This window comes from Salmo trutta, chromosome 8 (genome assembly GCF_901001165.1).
Source record: "Salmo trutta chromosome 8, fSalTru1.1, whole genome shotgun sequence".
Classification (NCBI taxonomy): Eukaryota; Metazoa; Chordata; class Actinopteri; order Salmoniformes; family Salmonidae; genus Salmo; species Salmo trutta.
In genome coordinates, this window is record NC_042964.1 from 9,499,131 (window position 1) to 9,516,332 (window position 17,202).

General features: G+C 43.4%; 1 protein-coding gene and 1 non-coding gene across 3 annotated transcripts; both read left to right on the top strand.

The window, feature by feature from the left end:
• Positions 1–1,410: 1,410 nt before the first annotated feature.
• On the top strand, positions 1,411–13,732 carry LOC115198155 (splicing factor 1). 2 transcript variants are annotated; one of them, XM_029759894.1, is made up of 12 exons: positions 1,411–1,666; positions 2,130–2,261; positions 4,320–4,395; positions 6,788–6,940; positions 7,198–7,287; positions 8,285–8,468; positions 8,803–8,918; positions 9,228–9,335; positions 9,698–9,878; positions 10,102–10,360; positions 12,048–12,206; positions 12,284–13,732. In XM_029759894.1, exons 1-12 carry the CDS (start codon positions 1,411–1,413, stop codon positions 12,613–12,615), a joined length of 2,046 nt encoding a protein of 681 aa, XP_029615754.1. In that variant the 3' UTR covers positions 12,616–13,732. The 2 variants fall into 2 exon arrangements, with proteins under 2 accessions (XP_029615754.1, XP_029615755.1); XM_029759895.1 differs by lacking the exons at positions 1,411–1,666; positions 4,320–4,395 and having other exon boundaries at positions 2,164–2,261.
• Positions 9,497–9,628, top strand: LOC115199278 (small nucleolar RNA SNORA17). Its single transcript, XR_003879372.1, has one exon. It is a non-coding gene; the product is annotated as a small nucleolar RNA SNORA17 (small nucleolar RNA).
• Positions 13,733–17,202: the final 3,470 nt, after the last annotated feature.

The following is a 17,202-nucleotide window of genomic DNA, read 5'->3' on the forward strand; positions in this document are numbered from 1 at the left end:
AGGAGCAGGCAATTGGCATGCTGACTGCAGGAATGTCCACCAGAGCTGTTGCCAGATAATTAAATGTTAATCTCTCCACCATAAGCCGCCTCCAACGTTGTTCTAGAGAATTTGGCAGTACGTCCAACCGGCCTCACAACCGCAGGCCACGTGTAACCACGCCAGCCCAGGACATCCACATCCAGCTTCTTCACCTGCGGGATCGTCTGAGACCAGCCACCCGAACAGCTGATGAAATTGATGAGTATTTCTGTATGTAATAAAGCCCTTTTGTGGGGGAAACTCCTCCTGATTGGCTGGACCTGGCTCCCAAGTTAGTGGGCTTACACCCACTCATGGCTGTGCCCCTGCCCAGTCTTGTGAAATCAGTAGATGAGGGCCTAATCAATTTATTTCACTTGACGGATTTCCTTAAATGAACTGTAACTCAGTAAATTCATTGAAATTGTCTTATGTTGCTTTTAGATTTTTATTTGGTGTACAAATAAAGTACCCGTCAAACGTTTGGACACACCTGCTCATTCAAGGGTTTTTCTTTATTTTTTAATATTTTCTAAATTGTAGAATAGTAGTGAAGACATCAAAACTATGAAATAACACATATGGAATCATGTAGTAATCCAAAAAGTGTTAAACAAATCAAAATATATTTCATATTTGAGATTCTTCAAAGTTACCACCCTTTGCCTTGATGACAGCATTGCACACTCTTGGCATTCTCTCAACCAGCTTCATGAGGAATGCTTTTCTAACAGTCTTGAAGGAGTTCCCACATATGTTGAGAACCTGTTGGCTGCTTTTCCTTCACTTTGAGGTCCAACTCATCCCAAACCATCTCAATTGGGTTGAGGTTGGGTGATTGTGGAGGCCAGGTCATCTGATGCAGCACTCCATCACACTCCTTCTTGGTCAAATAGCCCTTACACAGCCTGGAGGTATGTTTTGGGTCATTTTCCTGTTGAAAAACAAATGATAGTCCCACTATGGGCAAACAAAATGGGATGGCCAACATTCTTTGGTCATTGTTTATTTTTTCAGCTCTCAACAGTTATGGTGGATCAAGAAGCAAAAGAATGTCATGGTAGGCAGACGTCAACATTCAAGACCCAATCAAAGAGTGTGGCCCAATGATTGTCATGGTGAACGTCCAATCGTTTTTCGAGGAAGTTAAGGAATGGCAGACTGACCCTATTTGTTTTATCCAATGAAACGCGGGAACGTTTAGGATGGCACTGGTCTATACCAATAGTAGAGTTTCGCTGTACAGGTTCTCGGTATCCTCCTTTGCGATATTTCGCTGTGCGCCATTTTATGTTCCCCAGCTCGAGTGGAGAAGGTTGTGGATGTCTTTAATCTATTTACAAGCTTTGGTAACCTACTTTAATTTGATACAACAGAGCACCTTTGGAAATGGCTACGGGAGCGAATGCAACCCCTCTAGGGAAGCTGCACCCGAGTATCGGCGCTAAACGAGGCTTTGATGCTGGGCCTGGTGCGGGGTTAATGCCTCCACCCGGGCCTCCTGTGGCCTTTCCTTCGCTACCGAATTTTCAGCCACCAATTCCAAACGTGTCTTTCCCGCAAGCTCACCCGGTGTTTACTGCGGTGGCTGCTTTTCCCACCCCACCACAACCACCCCAAGGTGCCGGAATGCAGTCTCAGTCAGGTAAGCTAGGCTAGCTAGCTAGCGAGCTAAACAGCGTGGAGAAAGTCCTTCACAGTGTTAGGCTATTGTGGGTTGAGCAGCTAAAGTAGCTTGCTAACACCCCATATTTCCTAGCCAACATTATCGATGTTTCAGATGCTGAAATGTATCTAACTAATCATTGCAATGCGAAATACACTTCGTACATTAGTAATATGTGCCAAGTGAAGTGAACAGGATTGTAGCCAACGATGTAACTAACGTTAAACACAATATTTGTTATTACTGGTTCAACGTTAACTGGCCATTTAGCAGTTGAAAACGTGTAGTTAGCAAAAAAAGAAACAATGCACGGTAGTTAAAAAGACGATGGCCTAATAACTAACGTTACTTAGGTGTCTGTTTTTAGGAATTCGTAAATTGTACATTATCAGTCAACATGTATAAGAACCACGTTGAGAATATCCTCTTTCTCATCTGTCAGACTTTGGTCAGAAAAAAGCCAGGAAAAGGAGCCGCTGGAATAGTGAAACACCCGACCAGAAGACAGTCATTCCTGGTATGCCCACGGTCATCCCGCCTGGACTGACTCGGGATCAGGAGAAGGCCTATATAGGTAACTAGCTAACTTGTCCACTACTATATAACAGAACTGTACTGTACATGAATTTACTAGCTAGTGTTTAGATTTACAGGATTAACTGCCTGGTTCTTTACATGTCTCTGTGAGATCCAGTTGCCTAGTGTTTTTTTCCCCCCTCGCTTTCTGAGTATTGAAATGTTATGTATAGTTAATGACATGTTTGCTGAATTTCATCAGTTAGAGCATATTGAAACAGACCGTGTTGAGTCACTCACCGCACATATACCCACTTTGGGAGAGCAATGTCCTGACTAGTGCATAACCATGAAAGGGTTGATTTGCATTGAAGGTGATTCAAGTACAGTATTTGCCAATACATAGACAAAACTCAAGCTATAGTGTGAAATTGTATTGCTCTACCTAACGAAATTCAGTATTTTTAAACAACTGAGTATACTAACTTGTGGATGGGGAGTGCAAAATAAGGCCTTTATCCTAAGGAGGTACAGTAATGTGGTTCTCCTCTAGCAAGTTTTTAATTTTTTTTTGTGGCATCAAGGTTTGCATACCACTGGACACCCATTAGCAAAAAAGAAAGGTGCCACTGCCCCTTGGCATGAAGGGATCAACCAATGATGTCCTTGTGACATGCTAAAATTTTCCTTGATATCATACATGTGAGTTTAGTGTATGAGCAATGCTACTTCAATGGCAAAAGACTAATTTCCTGTGCATCCTTTAGAATAGGCACTAATTTGGATGTTTTAAGACCCAGTTAGTTTAAGAAACGGTCATCTTGACTCTAAATGCATTCCAGCAGCAGTGTAACACCACCAAACAGGCCTTAGAGCGGCTGGTATTTAATCCTAGATGCCTTTGCCTGCCGTTGTACCCTTGCGCAAGGCACTTAACCCCTCACAACAACTTCTCCACCGGCGCCCCCTGATCCAACCTCTCCAACCTGTATTGTATGTGTGTCATTTGGAGGGGTTTGGATAAAGTGGAAGTCAGATTTCGGTTGAGTCTGTCTACATGTCAATAACAGAATGGGTTATTGATGTTGAGTCATTGTTAATGGTTGGTCTTCCTTGGTATGTAAACATTCATTTGTGCCTGCCTTCTGTTCTTACTTTTTATTTTTCCTTTGTTCATTCACCACAATAACCACACAAGAAGTAACAAAAGGATTTGTTGGAAGCGTGTAAGATGAAATGGCAGTGAAATATCAATTCACAGGGGCTGTGTTCATCTCATTTGAGTCTTGTCAGGAAGGGGTGGGAGTTTTTGGAGGTTGGGGGGGACTGGGTTACATTTGGTCATGACTCCTTTATAGAAATGTGCATGTGATGAGTGACTTTATTTTTGTTCCTTCCTATTTTACATAACCAATAGCTCCTTGGCTGTAGAGCCACAGGTGTGCAGACAGTGACTCTCTATTGGCTCATTGAACTTTATTAATGTTATATTGTGTTAGGACGAATTGTGGATCGAGTTTCCCTATTCTACTAAAGCCACAATTAACTACGATCGTATAACAAAGGTCACATTTATTATTATTATAATAATATTACAAATTGAAATGAATCTAAATGCATATAATAGGGTTTGGAATGTGGTTAATTTATGCTGGCAGGCACGTAACCCTGCTCTAATGATCCTCTGAAATGTTGCTGTACATATAAACCCTTCCTTCATTAATGGGATGCCAAATTTTGCATATGTACATAACATCCTTGCATATGTGAAACACATCCTGGGGCTTGTTATTTCCTGATGACAGTTCACTTTCCGTTCAATGAATTGGCTCTATAGAGTTTTGCATGGCCATTTTGGTACGTCCATTTCCCCTGGAAATGAGGAAGGGTTTTACTGTTGTAGAATATTTGCTGGAATTCAGAAGTACACTTTATTCCCCTTGTGTTTTAATGTAAATGTTTAATCATTCATTGTAATCGTGTTTTTTTTTGCCTCTTTTAAACAAATGAGACGGTGCTCTAATTTAGAATGCACTGTTTCCAGATGAATGTTATGGTGGTAACTGCAATTCTCTCCATCCTTCTTGTTTTTCTTTCCTAACCTGAATTCTTCCAGTCCAACTGCAGATTGAAGACCTGACTCGTAAACTGCGTACAGGAGACCTGGGAATCCCTGTTAACCCTGAGGACAGGTCGGGAAAAGTTTTAAACCCACGAACAGTAACATTTTCTCTACCTTGTTCTTTTGACGCCAAATGTTGGTCTTTGGAAAAATTATACATAATTTTCAGAAGATGCTTTAGGTCTTGAAGTGTAGTAGATTTAGTATCCATCCACTAGTGGTAGAGGCATATTGTGACATAGTAGCTTAATTGTCTCAGTTTATATTTTCTTCAGAAGTAAGTACACAGGGGTGTCCTACATCTAGACTCTTATAGTCATAACTTCCAGGGTGACTGAAGACTAAAGCTTTGGCTCTGAATACAATATTACATTTCACCGTGACATCCAACCATATTAGATATATATCTTCAATCTAAATTGTAATTTTGAAAACGTGACGATGGATAGAAACCTTATGGGCTCTTTAGTTAAGATACGGTTTGACTTGGTGTTCAAGTATTTCCAGCTTATGTTTATACCCATCTAAATTAGCCTCATAAGTTTATATTGTTCTTATATTCCTCAATGATTTTCTTAAATGGCATCATTGTCTCCTGACAGATGGTATTATTACTAATCATAAGTCAAAAAACAATTACCCTCATTCTGAATATATATTTTATATAATATATATCCCACTGCATTAGCTGTAACATCTATCTTAATGATGTGCAGTGTCTTATTTTTATTGTATATGCATCCTGATTTATCCATTCTGTCAACTCAGATGTTGACTTGACTGTGTGTGTGACATTTTGATTATTGACGGAGACATTTTCTTCAACACTGCAGGTTTGGGTCAATACTTATGAATCTAAGTGAATCTTATCGTTCATTTAGCAGCTTATGGTTGATAATATTTGTAGATTTTAGTGATTGTCAGAATGCATATTTCAGTCTCCTTGACTAGTCGGGTAGCTGTAAGGTAAAGGGAGTATAGCATCTTAAATAGTTATATAATCATATACTGTTTGCAATTTGAACAACTAGGTCAAGTTTAGTTTTCAGTAATGGGTTTCTTTAGAATAACCTGCTTCTGCCAGTGCTTGACATGACAAAAAAAATCCTGATGTGTTACTCTGGTCTTGACTCGTCAGTTCAAGTGGTCCAACCATTGTCAGACTCCACCTGAATCCTGACAAATTAACTCTTAACCGTTGGGTGTTTTTCCATCGTCATTAATGGGTTTTCCATAATGAGGCTTCTGGACGTTCCGCCCATGGGGGGGGTTCCACAGTATTCCAGGTGGAACTCAAGGGCTCTGGAGGAGAACTCCTCTGATCCTGACTATTCCGGAATGACACAGACCGGCTCTGACACTTTAGTTTGCATAAGCATCTATTATTATTCCAGCAGGAAATGTCATGTTGTTTTTATGAGTGTGAGATTGATATCTCTTTGTTGGCCACAGTCCCTGTTGTCTGTACTTGACATAGTTTCATTATCTTAATCAGACGTTTCCACAGCGACAGCAAAAAGCTCATCCCAGGACGCTAATAACGTCACTCCTCCACTCCCAACAAATAACGGGAGTGTTTCAGGTTGTCAGCAGTGGAAATTTCAAGATGTATAAAAAGAAACCTTTCCTATACTTTTCCTCCTGAATTGTTCATCGACCAGACCTCACTTGTGGGAGAGTGCACAATGAAAAGGGTTAACGTCTAATCATAATTCATTTTCTCTAACCCCAAATTACCCCTTGTCACCTTAACCTTTTTCAAGCACAGAGCCTCTTTAACGCAGCGAAACAGGTTTTCAGGTGTTCCGTCCAAGGGGAAGGTATGGACCTGGCTTTAACACCCTCTCCACCTCGGCATCCATTATGGCAGTCTTACTCCCAAAGCCAGCGGTTCCTTTAGGAATGCAACGCTTTTTAAAAAAACGTTTTTTATTTTTTATTGCCCACCCCTTTTACTTTACATCCTGTATGCAGGATTAATTCTGTCCATTTTGTCTAGATAGATTTAGTTGTTGAAGTGGTGGTTGCCCTTTCAGAATAGTCTTTATTACGTATCGCAAGGTGATATGTCCCCATTTTTCAGATGTATATAAAATCCCAGAAACCATTTGGCCAGTCAAATGCTACAGCCTAGTAGCAACAAATGTCCCTTTGAGAATGCAGGAACTAAAGCCAAATAGCTATCAGATAGCCATTCCTATGAGAGATGACTATTTGTTTTTTCCCAGTGTGACCAACTGCTTACCGTAACCATTGTTTCTCTTGTCTCCCCTTCACTGAGAAGTGGCACGGGGACATGACCATGATATTATCAAGTGTACCTTAAAAAGAGCTTTCTTGGTAACAATGTTATTCAAGGCTTAGACATAGGGAAACTTGTGTATGATTGTCAATGGTCTTAGTTCTCCCTCCAGCTGGAGATATTAATGGTGGTCTGTTTGTACTCTCTCCCCCTCCCCTAGATCCCCGTCTCCAGAGCCCATCTATAACAGCGAGGGCAAGAGGCTGAACACCAGGGAGTACCGCACCCGCAAGAAGATCGAGGAGGAGCGTCATTCCCTCATCACCGATATGGTGGCACTCAACCCTGAGTTCAAGCCCCCCGCTGACTACAAGTATGTGCCCTATTGCGGGTGTCGCGAAGTGCTTGTCTTCCTAGCTCCAACAGTGTGGTAGTATCTAACAATACACCCAAATCTCAAAGTTAAAGAATGGAATTAACAAATGTATAAATATTAGGATGTGCAATGTTGGAGTGGCTTTGACTAGGATACAGTATATGCATATGATATGAGAAACTCTTCCCTTTGGCTTGAATGTGTAGAGACTGGGTTATATCTTTCACTATACTAAACACAAATATCCCCCACAGGCCCCCAGCCACCAGAGTCAACGACAAGGTGATGATTCCGCAGGACGAGTACCCAGAGATCAACTTTGTTGGCCTGCTGATTGGGCCACGGTGAGTTACAGGCCTTTACCATAGGGGTGGGAGTTTGCCAGGGACCTCACAATATGATATTCTTGCGATTTGATGTTCCAAACATATTGCTCAACACGAGAAAACGAGTTTTGATCAGTCATAGAAATAGAAGTGCTAACACTACATTGGCTCTATATTTTAAAAAGGATATGGGGAACAAGATATGAAGGAAAAATAGTGGAGTTTTTATGAAGGTACAGCCAACTAGCGCAACAATAATATTGCGGTATTATGAAAACAATATGATATATCCTCAAATTAATATCCCAATATGTAACCGTATCTATCCCCCCCACACACCACTAACGACGGTTCTGTATAATGTTCCTGTGTTGTGGATCTATTGGCACTTTGGGTTACAATGTCTGGGGTTTTGCCTAGAAGTTTCAATGGCACAAGTACATTGAAATGCCTTAGACCCCAACAATGCAGTAATCAATAACAATGTAATACTACAAATAACAAGGTAGAAAAAAACACGATATAGAAGAACACAAAGTAAGCCTACTATACACAGGGTCAGTTCCAGTACCATATTTACAATGTGCAGGGGGATACTGAATCGATAGAGGTAGATATGTCTAGGGGTAAGGTGACTAGGCATCAGGATATATGATAAACAGAGTAGCAGCAGTGTATATGATTGTGTGTGTAGATTAAATGTGTGTGCAAATGATGGAGTAAGTGTTTGTATGTGTGTTGGAGTATCAGTGCATAGCGTGTAGGGCCCTGTGTGTGCGTAGAGACAGTGCAAAATATGAATAACATACAACGGTCAACCCAGATAATCTGTGGAGCCATTTAGTTAGCCTTATGGCATAGAGATAGAAGCTGTTCAGGAGCCTGTTGGTGTCAGACTTGATGCACCGGTACCGCCTGCTGTGCGGGAACAGTCTTGGGTGGTAGTTCAGTAGGTGGTGCTGATTCCTTACTACATCTCACACACATGCTGAGGATGTTACTTGTGCCCTTGCAGTGGCAACACCCTGAAGAACATAGAGAAGGAGTGCTGTGCCAAGATCATGATCCGTGGTAAGGGCTCGGTAAAGGAGGGCAAGGTGGGCCGTAAGGACGGCCAAATGCTGCCAGGGGAGGACGAGCCGCTGCACGCCCTGGTCACTGCCAACACCATGGAGAACGTCAAGAAGGCTGTGGAACAGGTGTGCCCATCATAACGTCTACTGCAGGTTTTCCCGAACTCGGTCCTCGGGACCCCAAGGGGTGCACGTTTTGCCCTAGCACTACACAGCTGATTCAAATGATCACCTAATCAATCATCAATATTTGATCATTTGAATCAGCTGTGTAGTGTTGGGGCAAAAAACAAAACTTGCACCCCTTGGGGTCCCAAGGACCGAGTTTGGGAAACGCTGGTCTACTGGCTTACCTCTTGTCACTGTTCACTCGTATAATACTATAACTAGCTAGTGCTATGCATTTCTATGTTGATTTGCATACATGTTTAAGGGTTGTCCACTATGGTGTGTCCCGTAGATCCGCACCATCCTCAAGCAGGGCATCGAGACCCCTGAGGACCAGAACGACTTGAGGAAGATGCAGCTGAGAGAGCTGGCCAGACTCAATGGAACCCTGAGAGAGGACGACAACAGGTGAGCCTGCCGTGTTCTGTTACCAGCCATTCTGTGGAAGTTGGATAATCCCAGGCACCACAACAGGTGAGCCTGCCGTGTTCTGTTATCAGCCATTCTGTGGAAGTTGGATAATCCCAGGCGCCACAACAGGTGAGCCTGCCGTGTTCTGTTATCAGCCATTCTGTGGAAGTTGGATAATCCCAGGTACCACAACAGGTGAGCCTGCCATGTTCTGTTATCAGCCATTCTGTGGAAGTTGGATAATCCCAGGCGCCTGGCCTGGATAACTGTGCTCACTGCTTCACCCATCTCTGTTTCCCCCCACAGGATCCTGCGTCCGTGGCAGAGCACTGAACCCCGCAGCGTCACCAACACGACCCTGTGTACCAAGTGTGGCGGTGCAGGCCACATCTCCTCAGACTGCAAGTTCACCAGGTAACTTACCAGCTACGTACTCTGTTACGTAAATTATTCCTGCTCAGAAATAAGTATTTTTGCTTGCACACGTGGAATTACTTTGAAATCAGATTATTCTTATAAGGTACCCAAAATAGTTTTTTTGGTAGCCCAATCTAGTACTAGAGATTATGCAGGAACCTGCCCCTTGAGGCATTGCAGTCCGACTGGAAGTGTTGAGCCTGTGTCGTGAGGGTTGTAGAATGACGGGGCTAGGTCCATGCCGAGGACCCGGAACAGTGGGTACTTGGAGTGATCATAGCTCCGACATAAACACTAAAGAAAATGTCTATAACAATTTCTAAAAACGTACCATGCATTAAAAGGACCTCTCTCTCCAGCTCCTTTGCTGCGCCCAGGGCCGGTGAGCCCCCCCAATCTGCCCAGGACAAGGCCCGTATGGACAAGGAATACCTGTCCCTCATGGCAGAGCTGGGCGAGGCCCCTGTACCCTCCTCTGGTGGGGGACACTCCAACAACCTGAACAGCAGCCACAACAGAGGCAACAACCAGCCACCACCGGTGAGTTGAATGTAGTGACCTACACGACCTGAGCTTCAATTGTCTTCAAAAATCTACACATCAAAATAGGCCTTCTGTTCCATGCCAGAGATTCATGAAGACTTTATTGGTTCCTTTGTGGAGTTCAGTTTCATCAACAGACAAGCTTAGACTACACGATAAACTGTGCAAGTCATGGAAGCCCAAAAGGTGCCTCTTGTCTGACTGTGTGTTTGTGCTGCAGAGCCGTCCTCCCTGGATGAACTCCGGCCAATCTGAGAACAGGAACTTCCACAGCATGCACGGAGGCCACGGTGGTCATGGCAACCAACACGGTGGTCATGGTAACCACGGGGGTCATGGAGGTCACGGAGGCCACCACAACTTCCCACCCCCCATGTCCAACATGGGAGGACACCCCATGCCCCCCAACAACGGCATGCCACCCCCGTGGATGCAGCCCCCACCGCCCCCCATGGGCCAGGGACACGGACACCATATGGGTAAGAGAGACACTGAAAAAATACATCTTTTTTTTTTTTTTTGCCGGTCTCCGTTTTTGTTTTCCCTGTTTGTAAACTGTGTTTGTGGTGTCGTGTACACATGAAGCCGTCTGTTTGGTCTTCGCAGTCTAATCAGTTATAACATCACAATTGTATCCTGTAGCCCTTTACACTCGTACCTGGGTTGATAAACACCTAAATTGGAACGCAATAGCTGTACAGTTACATGCTATACATGGCGTCAGACCCCAGGGTCTCTGCTTCACAGCGCTTTATGGGGTTTTGGCTGACAGCTGTTCTAAACTTGAGAACGGCGCGCAACAAGAAGTTGCCCCCATCCCTCCTGCTAATTGGGCAACTTTTGGGTGTTTTTTTGTTGCGGGGAAAAGACTGTAAATTATGGCCACTATGTATTTTGAAAGATGAGACTTTGAAGATTATAATAAATACGTCTGTCATACAAGCAAGCCAAACACCCGTGAGTCTAAATGTGCTCTTCACATTTCCATATCATAAAACCTGTCATATTCAGTGTCAATGTGTTTGATCACTATGCTTGATGTGTGGTTAAAAGATGACATGTGGTCGTACCCTGGGTTGTTCTGAACAGAAGCAGTCTTTGTCTATTGTGGTGAAAACTCACTGTGACACACTCACCTGAATGAACTCATGGCTCCTGTCAATGATCACCAATTCTGTTCCCCTGAATTGCATTGTGAAAGCCTAACACTGTAATAGCCTATCTTAGAACTTAACTAGTCATGTTGGCAATAAAACAGGCTTTCACATGATGTCCACCAGACCCAGATTTATAATGGACTGTTTTTGGATTGTGTAAACAACAGTAATTGTGTGACGGCGGCGATACAGGGCTGTGTTCTCATCAAAAGAACCCCGAGTCCTTCCTGTTGTTCCTCAACGGCACAGCTAGCAGAGCTCAAACCAGCACCTTGTAGTTGACTCATTATTATTATTATTGCAGTTGTTTTTATTACTTTTTAAATGTATTGAATACTTATTTGAGTCATAAGTGCATTGAAATGGCAGGAACTGTGTACACTTTGGAGAGGTTGGGTTTTACAAAACATCGTTCAACTGACGACCAAGGTCAGCCTGCAGGCACCCGTCCCGCTAGAGAGCGATGAGCCAAGTAAAGCCCCCCTGGCCAAACCCTCTCCTAACCTGGATGACGCTGGGCCAATTGTGCGGCGTCCTATGAAACTACTGGCCACGGCCTGTTGTGGCACAGCCTGGGAATGAACCCGGGTCTGTAGTAATGCCTCTATCACTGCGATGCAGTGCCTTAGACCGCTGCACCACTCAGGAGGCCCCCCAATTAAACCTTTTACTCAAACCCTTGTAATTCCTTTGTCTTATGTTGCAGCTTCCCCACATTTTCCAGGTATTTTCTTACGTTACTGAATGTATCCAGAGTATTTTCAGATTTCTTTATCAACAAATGCGGGGAAAAGTACTGTAAATGGAAAATGCACATAAAAATCAAGTGTGTTTGGATTCAGTCTTGTCGGATGAAATGTTGTCCATCTTTGGTCTAAGAATTAAAACGGTTCCCTTTTTAGATTGCTACTGTGCATATTCTGTTCATATCTCTTCTGTAAGAAACATTTCCATATAGGCCCATTCCCACGAGTGTAAAGGGTTTATATTTTCTCTTGTTTGTCTTCAGGTCTGTTGCCTCCACCCATGATGCCACCACCACCTCCACCTCCGAACAACCAGCCTCCCCCTCCACCCTCGGGTCCCCTGCCTCCATGGCAACAGCAGGCCCCTCCACCCCCTCCCACCAGCAGCATGGCCACTAGTGCACCACTGCCATGGCAACAGAGTAAGAACACCAGCATTGAATAAGTGCAGCATGTAATTTCTGGTCTCTCCCACTAACTAAAGTTCTTTCCTCCCCAGATACCACCACAACGTCCAGTCCTGGCACTGGCAACCTGCCCCCCTGGCAGCAGCCCCAACAGTCCGCTGCCTCGGCTGCCCAGCCCCCTCCCCCCATGGGCAACCCCTCCATGGTCCCCCCTCCGCCCGGAGTCCAGCCCCCTCTCCCCCCTGGCGCCCCACCTCCCCCTCCTCCCCCACCCCCTGGCTCGGCCGGCATGATGTATGTCCCTCCACCTCCCCCTCCACCCATGGATCCCTCCAACTTTGTCACCATGATGGGGATGGGGGTGCCAGGCATGCCCCCCTTCGGTATGCCCCCTGCGCCGCCACCTCCACCCCCCCAAAATTAAACACCCACTGAACCTTCTTAAACACAGTCCTGCTTAGCATGCAGAGAAACTCCTCAAACAAGAGAGAGTTGGTGTGGTTGAATTTGTACATTTGCTTAACTTAATGTTTCTGTTAAAGTTAGTGTTTTTGATCACTCGGTATACGTTCTCTGTCCATTTTTTTTGTTTTTGTTTTGGGGCTTTTATTTTTTTTCAGGGTTTACTCCCTCCATGATTGGTTTATGACTCACCTTGCATACCAAATAACCCACCTCAGACATGTATATGCTTTGGTTTGCTGACTGGACTATGAATGTCCTATTCTCATTCCTCTTAGTTCTACCTAAAAGTATAACTAGTGTGTTTTTCTGAGTTATAACAGGCTTATTAACTGTTTGATGGATATTTACCTTGGATACATTGGATATATTAAAGTCGAGCTCAAGCATAGTCATCATTTTGTTGTCATCTACAGGACATTTTACTGTTCAGATTATCCAGCCAATTTTGTAGGCATGGTAGTCCAATGGCTTTGGCCTTCATTCATCGTCATGTTCCATTCACTTGCTATTGGTTTCACTGAGCTGAATATTTTTCTGCAGTTTTTCTAATTGAACCCGATGTGAAGTGTAATTGCTCAAATTTCTTGGACGTCGCATCTCCCTCTTGATTATTTTGTCTGAAAAACGGGTCTTTGTAGTACTGTTAATTATTATGATTTTTTTTTAAGAAAACAAGCTGTGCTTTTCATCAGTTTCTGGTGAGCTTTTTCCCCAGGCACAATTAATTTAGGTCCATGTGGATGCAGCAGGGAATAGGACTTTGCATCCTACAGCTGATTGGCTTAAGAGATGCTCTGAGCTACTTACATTCTAAGGAAGTCTGATTTGATGCTTACTTGTTCTGTTAATAACCTTTCCCCTCCATGCTTGTATTGCTCCAGCAAAATCACAACCCTATTTCAGTTCCCTTTAGTTACTTGAGTTAATGAGGGAAAAAATAAACTGTTAGATGACGACATACAATTGTAATTTTTACTCTATTTTTGGAAATGGTTTGTCAGCCTTGTGTTGGGTCTAGCCTGAATTAATAGTCCTTGCAATGTTGCTTGATTGTTATTAAACTCATCTTTAACTAATTTTGCAGGCTGTGTTTTGCTTTTCTGTATATATGTGTATCTGTATGCATGCGTGTATGGATATATATATATATTTACCCCAAAAATATATGGGGGATTGGAAATGATGCAGACAATTACATTGATGGAAGCAATATTCTTTCCGCAATATTAAGCTGATCCACCCATACATTTTTTTTTTAAATAGTGCAAAAAAGGTGTTAGGTGAACAATAGGTAAGATGAGAAATAAAACAACAGTAAAAAGACAGTGAAAAACAGCTGATTGAGATAGTATGTACATGTTTATATGGTTTAAAGTGACTATGCATATATGATGAACAGAGGGTAGCAGTAGCGTAAAAGAAGGGTTGGCGGGTGGTGGGACACAATGCAGATAGCCCGTTTAGCCAATATGCGGGAGCACTGGTTGGTCGGGCCAAGTGAGGTAGTATGTACATGAATGTATAGTTAAAGTGACTGCATATATGGTAAACAGAGAGTAGCAGCAGTGTAAAAGAGGGGTTGGGGGGCACAATTCTTATAGTCCGGGTAGCCATTTGATTAACTGTTCAAACTGTTCAGGAGTCTTATGGCTTGGGGATAAAAAACTGTTGAGAAGCCTTTTTGTCCTAGACTTGGCACTCCGGTACCACTTGCCATGCTGTAGTAGAGAGAACAGTCTATGACTGGGGTGGCTGGGGTCTTTGACAATTTTTAGGGCCTTCCTCTGACACCGCCTGGTGTAGAGGTCCTAGATGGCAGGCAGCTTAGCCCCAGTGATGTACTGGGCCGTATGCACTACCCTCTGTAGTGCCTTGCGGTCGGAGGCCAAGCAATTGCCGTACCAGGCAGTGATGTAGCCAGTCAGGATGCTCTTGATGTTGCAGCTGTAGAACCTTTTGGGGATCTCAGGACCCATGCCAAATCTTTTTAGTTTCCTGAGGGGGAATAGGCTTTGTCGTGCCCTCTTCACGACTGTCTTGGTGTGTTTGGACCATTCTAGTTTGTTGGTGATGTGGACACCAAGAGACTTGAAGCTCTCAACCTGCTCCACTACAGCCCCGTTGATGAGAATGGGGGCGTACTCGGTCCTCCTTTTCCTGTAGTCCACAATCATCTCCTTAGTCTTGGTTACGTTGAGGGAGAGGTTGTTATTCTGGCACCACCCGGCCAGGTCTCTGACCTCCTCCCTATAGGCTGTCTCGTCGGTGATCAGACAACACTGTTGTGTTGTCTGCTAACTTAATGTAGGTGTTGGAGTCGTGCCTGGCCATGCAGTCGTGGGTGAACAGGGAGTACAGGAGGGGACTGAGCACGCACCCCTGGGGGGCTCCAGTGTTGAGGATCAGCGTGGCAGATGTGTTGCTACCTACCCTCACCACCTGGGGGCGGCCCGTCAAGAAGTCCAGGATCCAGTTGCAGAGGGAGGTGTTTAGTCCCAGGATCCTTAGCTTAGTGATGAGCTTTGAGGGTACCATGGTGTTGAACGCTGAGCTGTAGTCAATGAATAGCATTCTCACATAAGTGTTCCTTTTGTCCAGGTGGGAAAGGGCAGTGTGGAGTGCAATAGAGATTGCATCATCTGTGGATCTGTTTGGGCGGTATGCAAATTGGAGTGGGTCTAGGGTTTCTGGGATGTGGTTTTTCAAAAGCAAAGCTCAGATTAGCATGGCAGTGTTGCCATTGTTAATAAGAAATATATTTCTGTCACGTCCTGACCATAGAGAGCTTGTGTTTTTCTATGGTAGAGTAGGTCAGGGCGTGACTGGGGTTTTTTGTCTAGTTTATTTATTTCTATGTTTGGTTCTAGTTTCTTTTTTCTATGTTGGAGTTTTTGTCTAGTTTAAATTTTCTATGTTGTGTTCTAGGTTCTTTTTTCTAGGTTGGGGTTTTCGTATGATTCCCAATTAGAGGCAGCTGGTCATCGTTGTCTCTAATTGGGGATCATATTTAAGTTGTTGTTTTTCCCACTAGTGTTTGTGGGAGATTATTTTGAGTTAGTGTATGTTGCACCTCTTCGTCACGGTTTGTTGTTTCTTTGTTTATAGTTTATTGTATGTCTTGTATAGTTTCACAGATAAATAAATATGTGGAATGATACACACGCTGCGCCTTGGTCTCGTTCATACGACACCCGTGACAATTTCTAATGTCGAAATTAACACGTCTCCAACCCCGATATCAGACACTCACAAACTGAAATGTGTACACATTGTACAATCAATTAGTGAGACAGCATCAAATATCACATTAATTTGTACAGGATAGGCTAAATCCAGTGGTGTAAAGTACTTAAGAACTACTTAAGTCGTTTCTTGGGATATCTGTACTTTACTATTTAAATTTTTGACTACTTTTACTTTTACTCCACAACATTACTGAAGAAAATGATGTATTTTATACTCGATACATTTTCCCCGACACACAAAAGTACTCGTTACATTTTGAATGCTTAGCCGGACAGGAACATTTCAAGGGACTTTCACTTTTGACACTTAAGTATATTTTAGCAATTACATTTACTTTTGATACTTAAGTACAGTACCAGTCAAAGTTTGGACACACCTACACATTCAAGAGTTTTTCTTTATTTTTAGTATTTTATAGTGAAGACATCAAAACTATAAAATAACACATATGGAATCATGTAACCAAAAAAGTGTTGAACAACTCAAAGTATATATTTTAGATTCTTCAAAGTAGCCACCCTTTGCCTTGATGACAGCTTTGCACACTCTTGGCATTCTCTCAACAAGCTTCACCTGGGATGCTTTTCCAACAGTCTTGAAGGAGTTCCAACATATGCAGAGCACTTGTTGGCTGCTTTTCCTTCACTCTGCGGTCCAACTCATCCCAAACCATCTCAATTGGGTTGAGGTCAGTGATTGTGGAGGCCAGGTCATCTGATACGGCACTCCATCACTCTCCTTCTTGGTAAAATAATCCTTACACAGCCTGGAGGTGTGTTGGATCATTGTCCTGTTGAAAAACAAATGATAGTCCCACTATGCGCAAACCAGATGGGATGGTGTATCGCTGCAGAATGCTGTGGTAGCCATGCTGGTTAAGTGTGCCTTGAATTCTTAATAAATCAAAGTGTCACCAGCAAAGCACCTCCTCCAAGCTTCACGGTGGGAATCACACATGCGGAGATCATTCATTCACCTACTCTGTGTCTCACAAAGACACAGCGGTTGGAACCAAAAATCTAAAATTTGGACTCATCAGACCAAAGGACAGATTTCCACCAGTCTAATGTCCATTGCTTGTGTTTCTCGGCCCAAGCAAGTCTCTTATTCTTATTGGTGTCCTTTAGTAGTGGTTTCTTTACAGCAATTCGACCACGAAGGCCTGATTCATGCAGTCTCCTCTGAACAGTTGATGTTGCGATGTGTCTGTTCCTTGAACTCTGTGAAGCATTTATTTGGGCTGCAATCTAAGGTGCAGTTAACTCTAATGAACTTATCCTCTGCAGCAGAGGTAACTCTG

Coding starts and splice junctions, on each gene's coding strand:
- LOC115198155 (XM_029759894.1), top strand. CDS start 1,411: ATGGCTACGGGAGCGAATGCAACCCCTCTAGGGAAGCTGCACCCGAGT. Junction 6,941..7,197: donor AAGCCCCCCGCTGACTACAA/GTATGTGCCCTA, acceptor TATCCCCCACAG/GCCCCCAGCCACCAGAGTCA. Junction 8,469..8,802: donor TCAAGAAGGCTGTGGAACAG/GTGTGCCCATCA, acceptor TGTGTCCCGTAG/ATCCGCACCATCCTCAAGCA.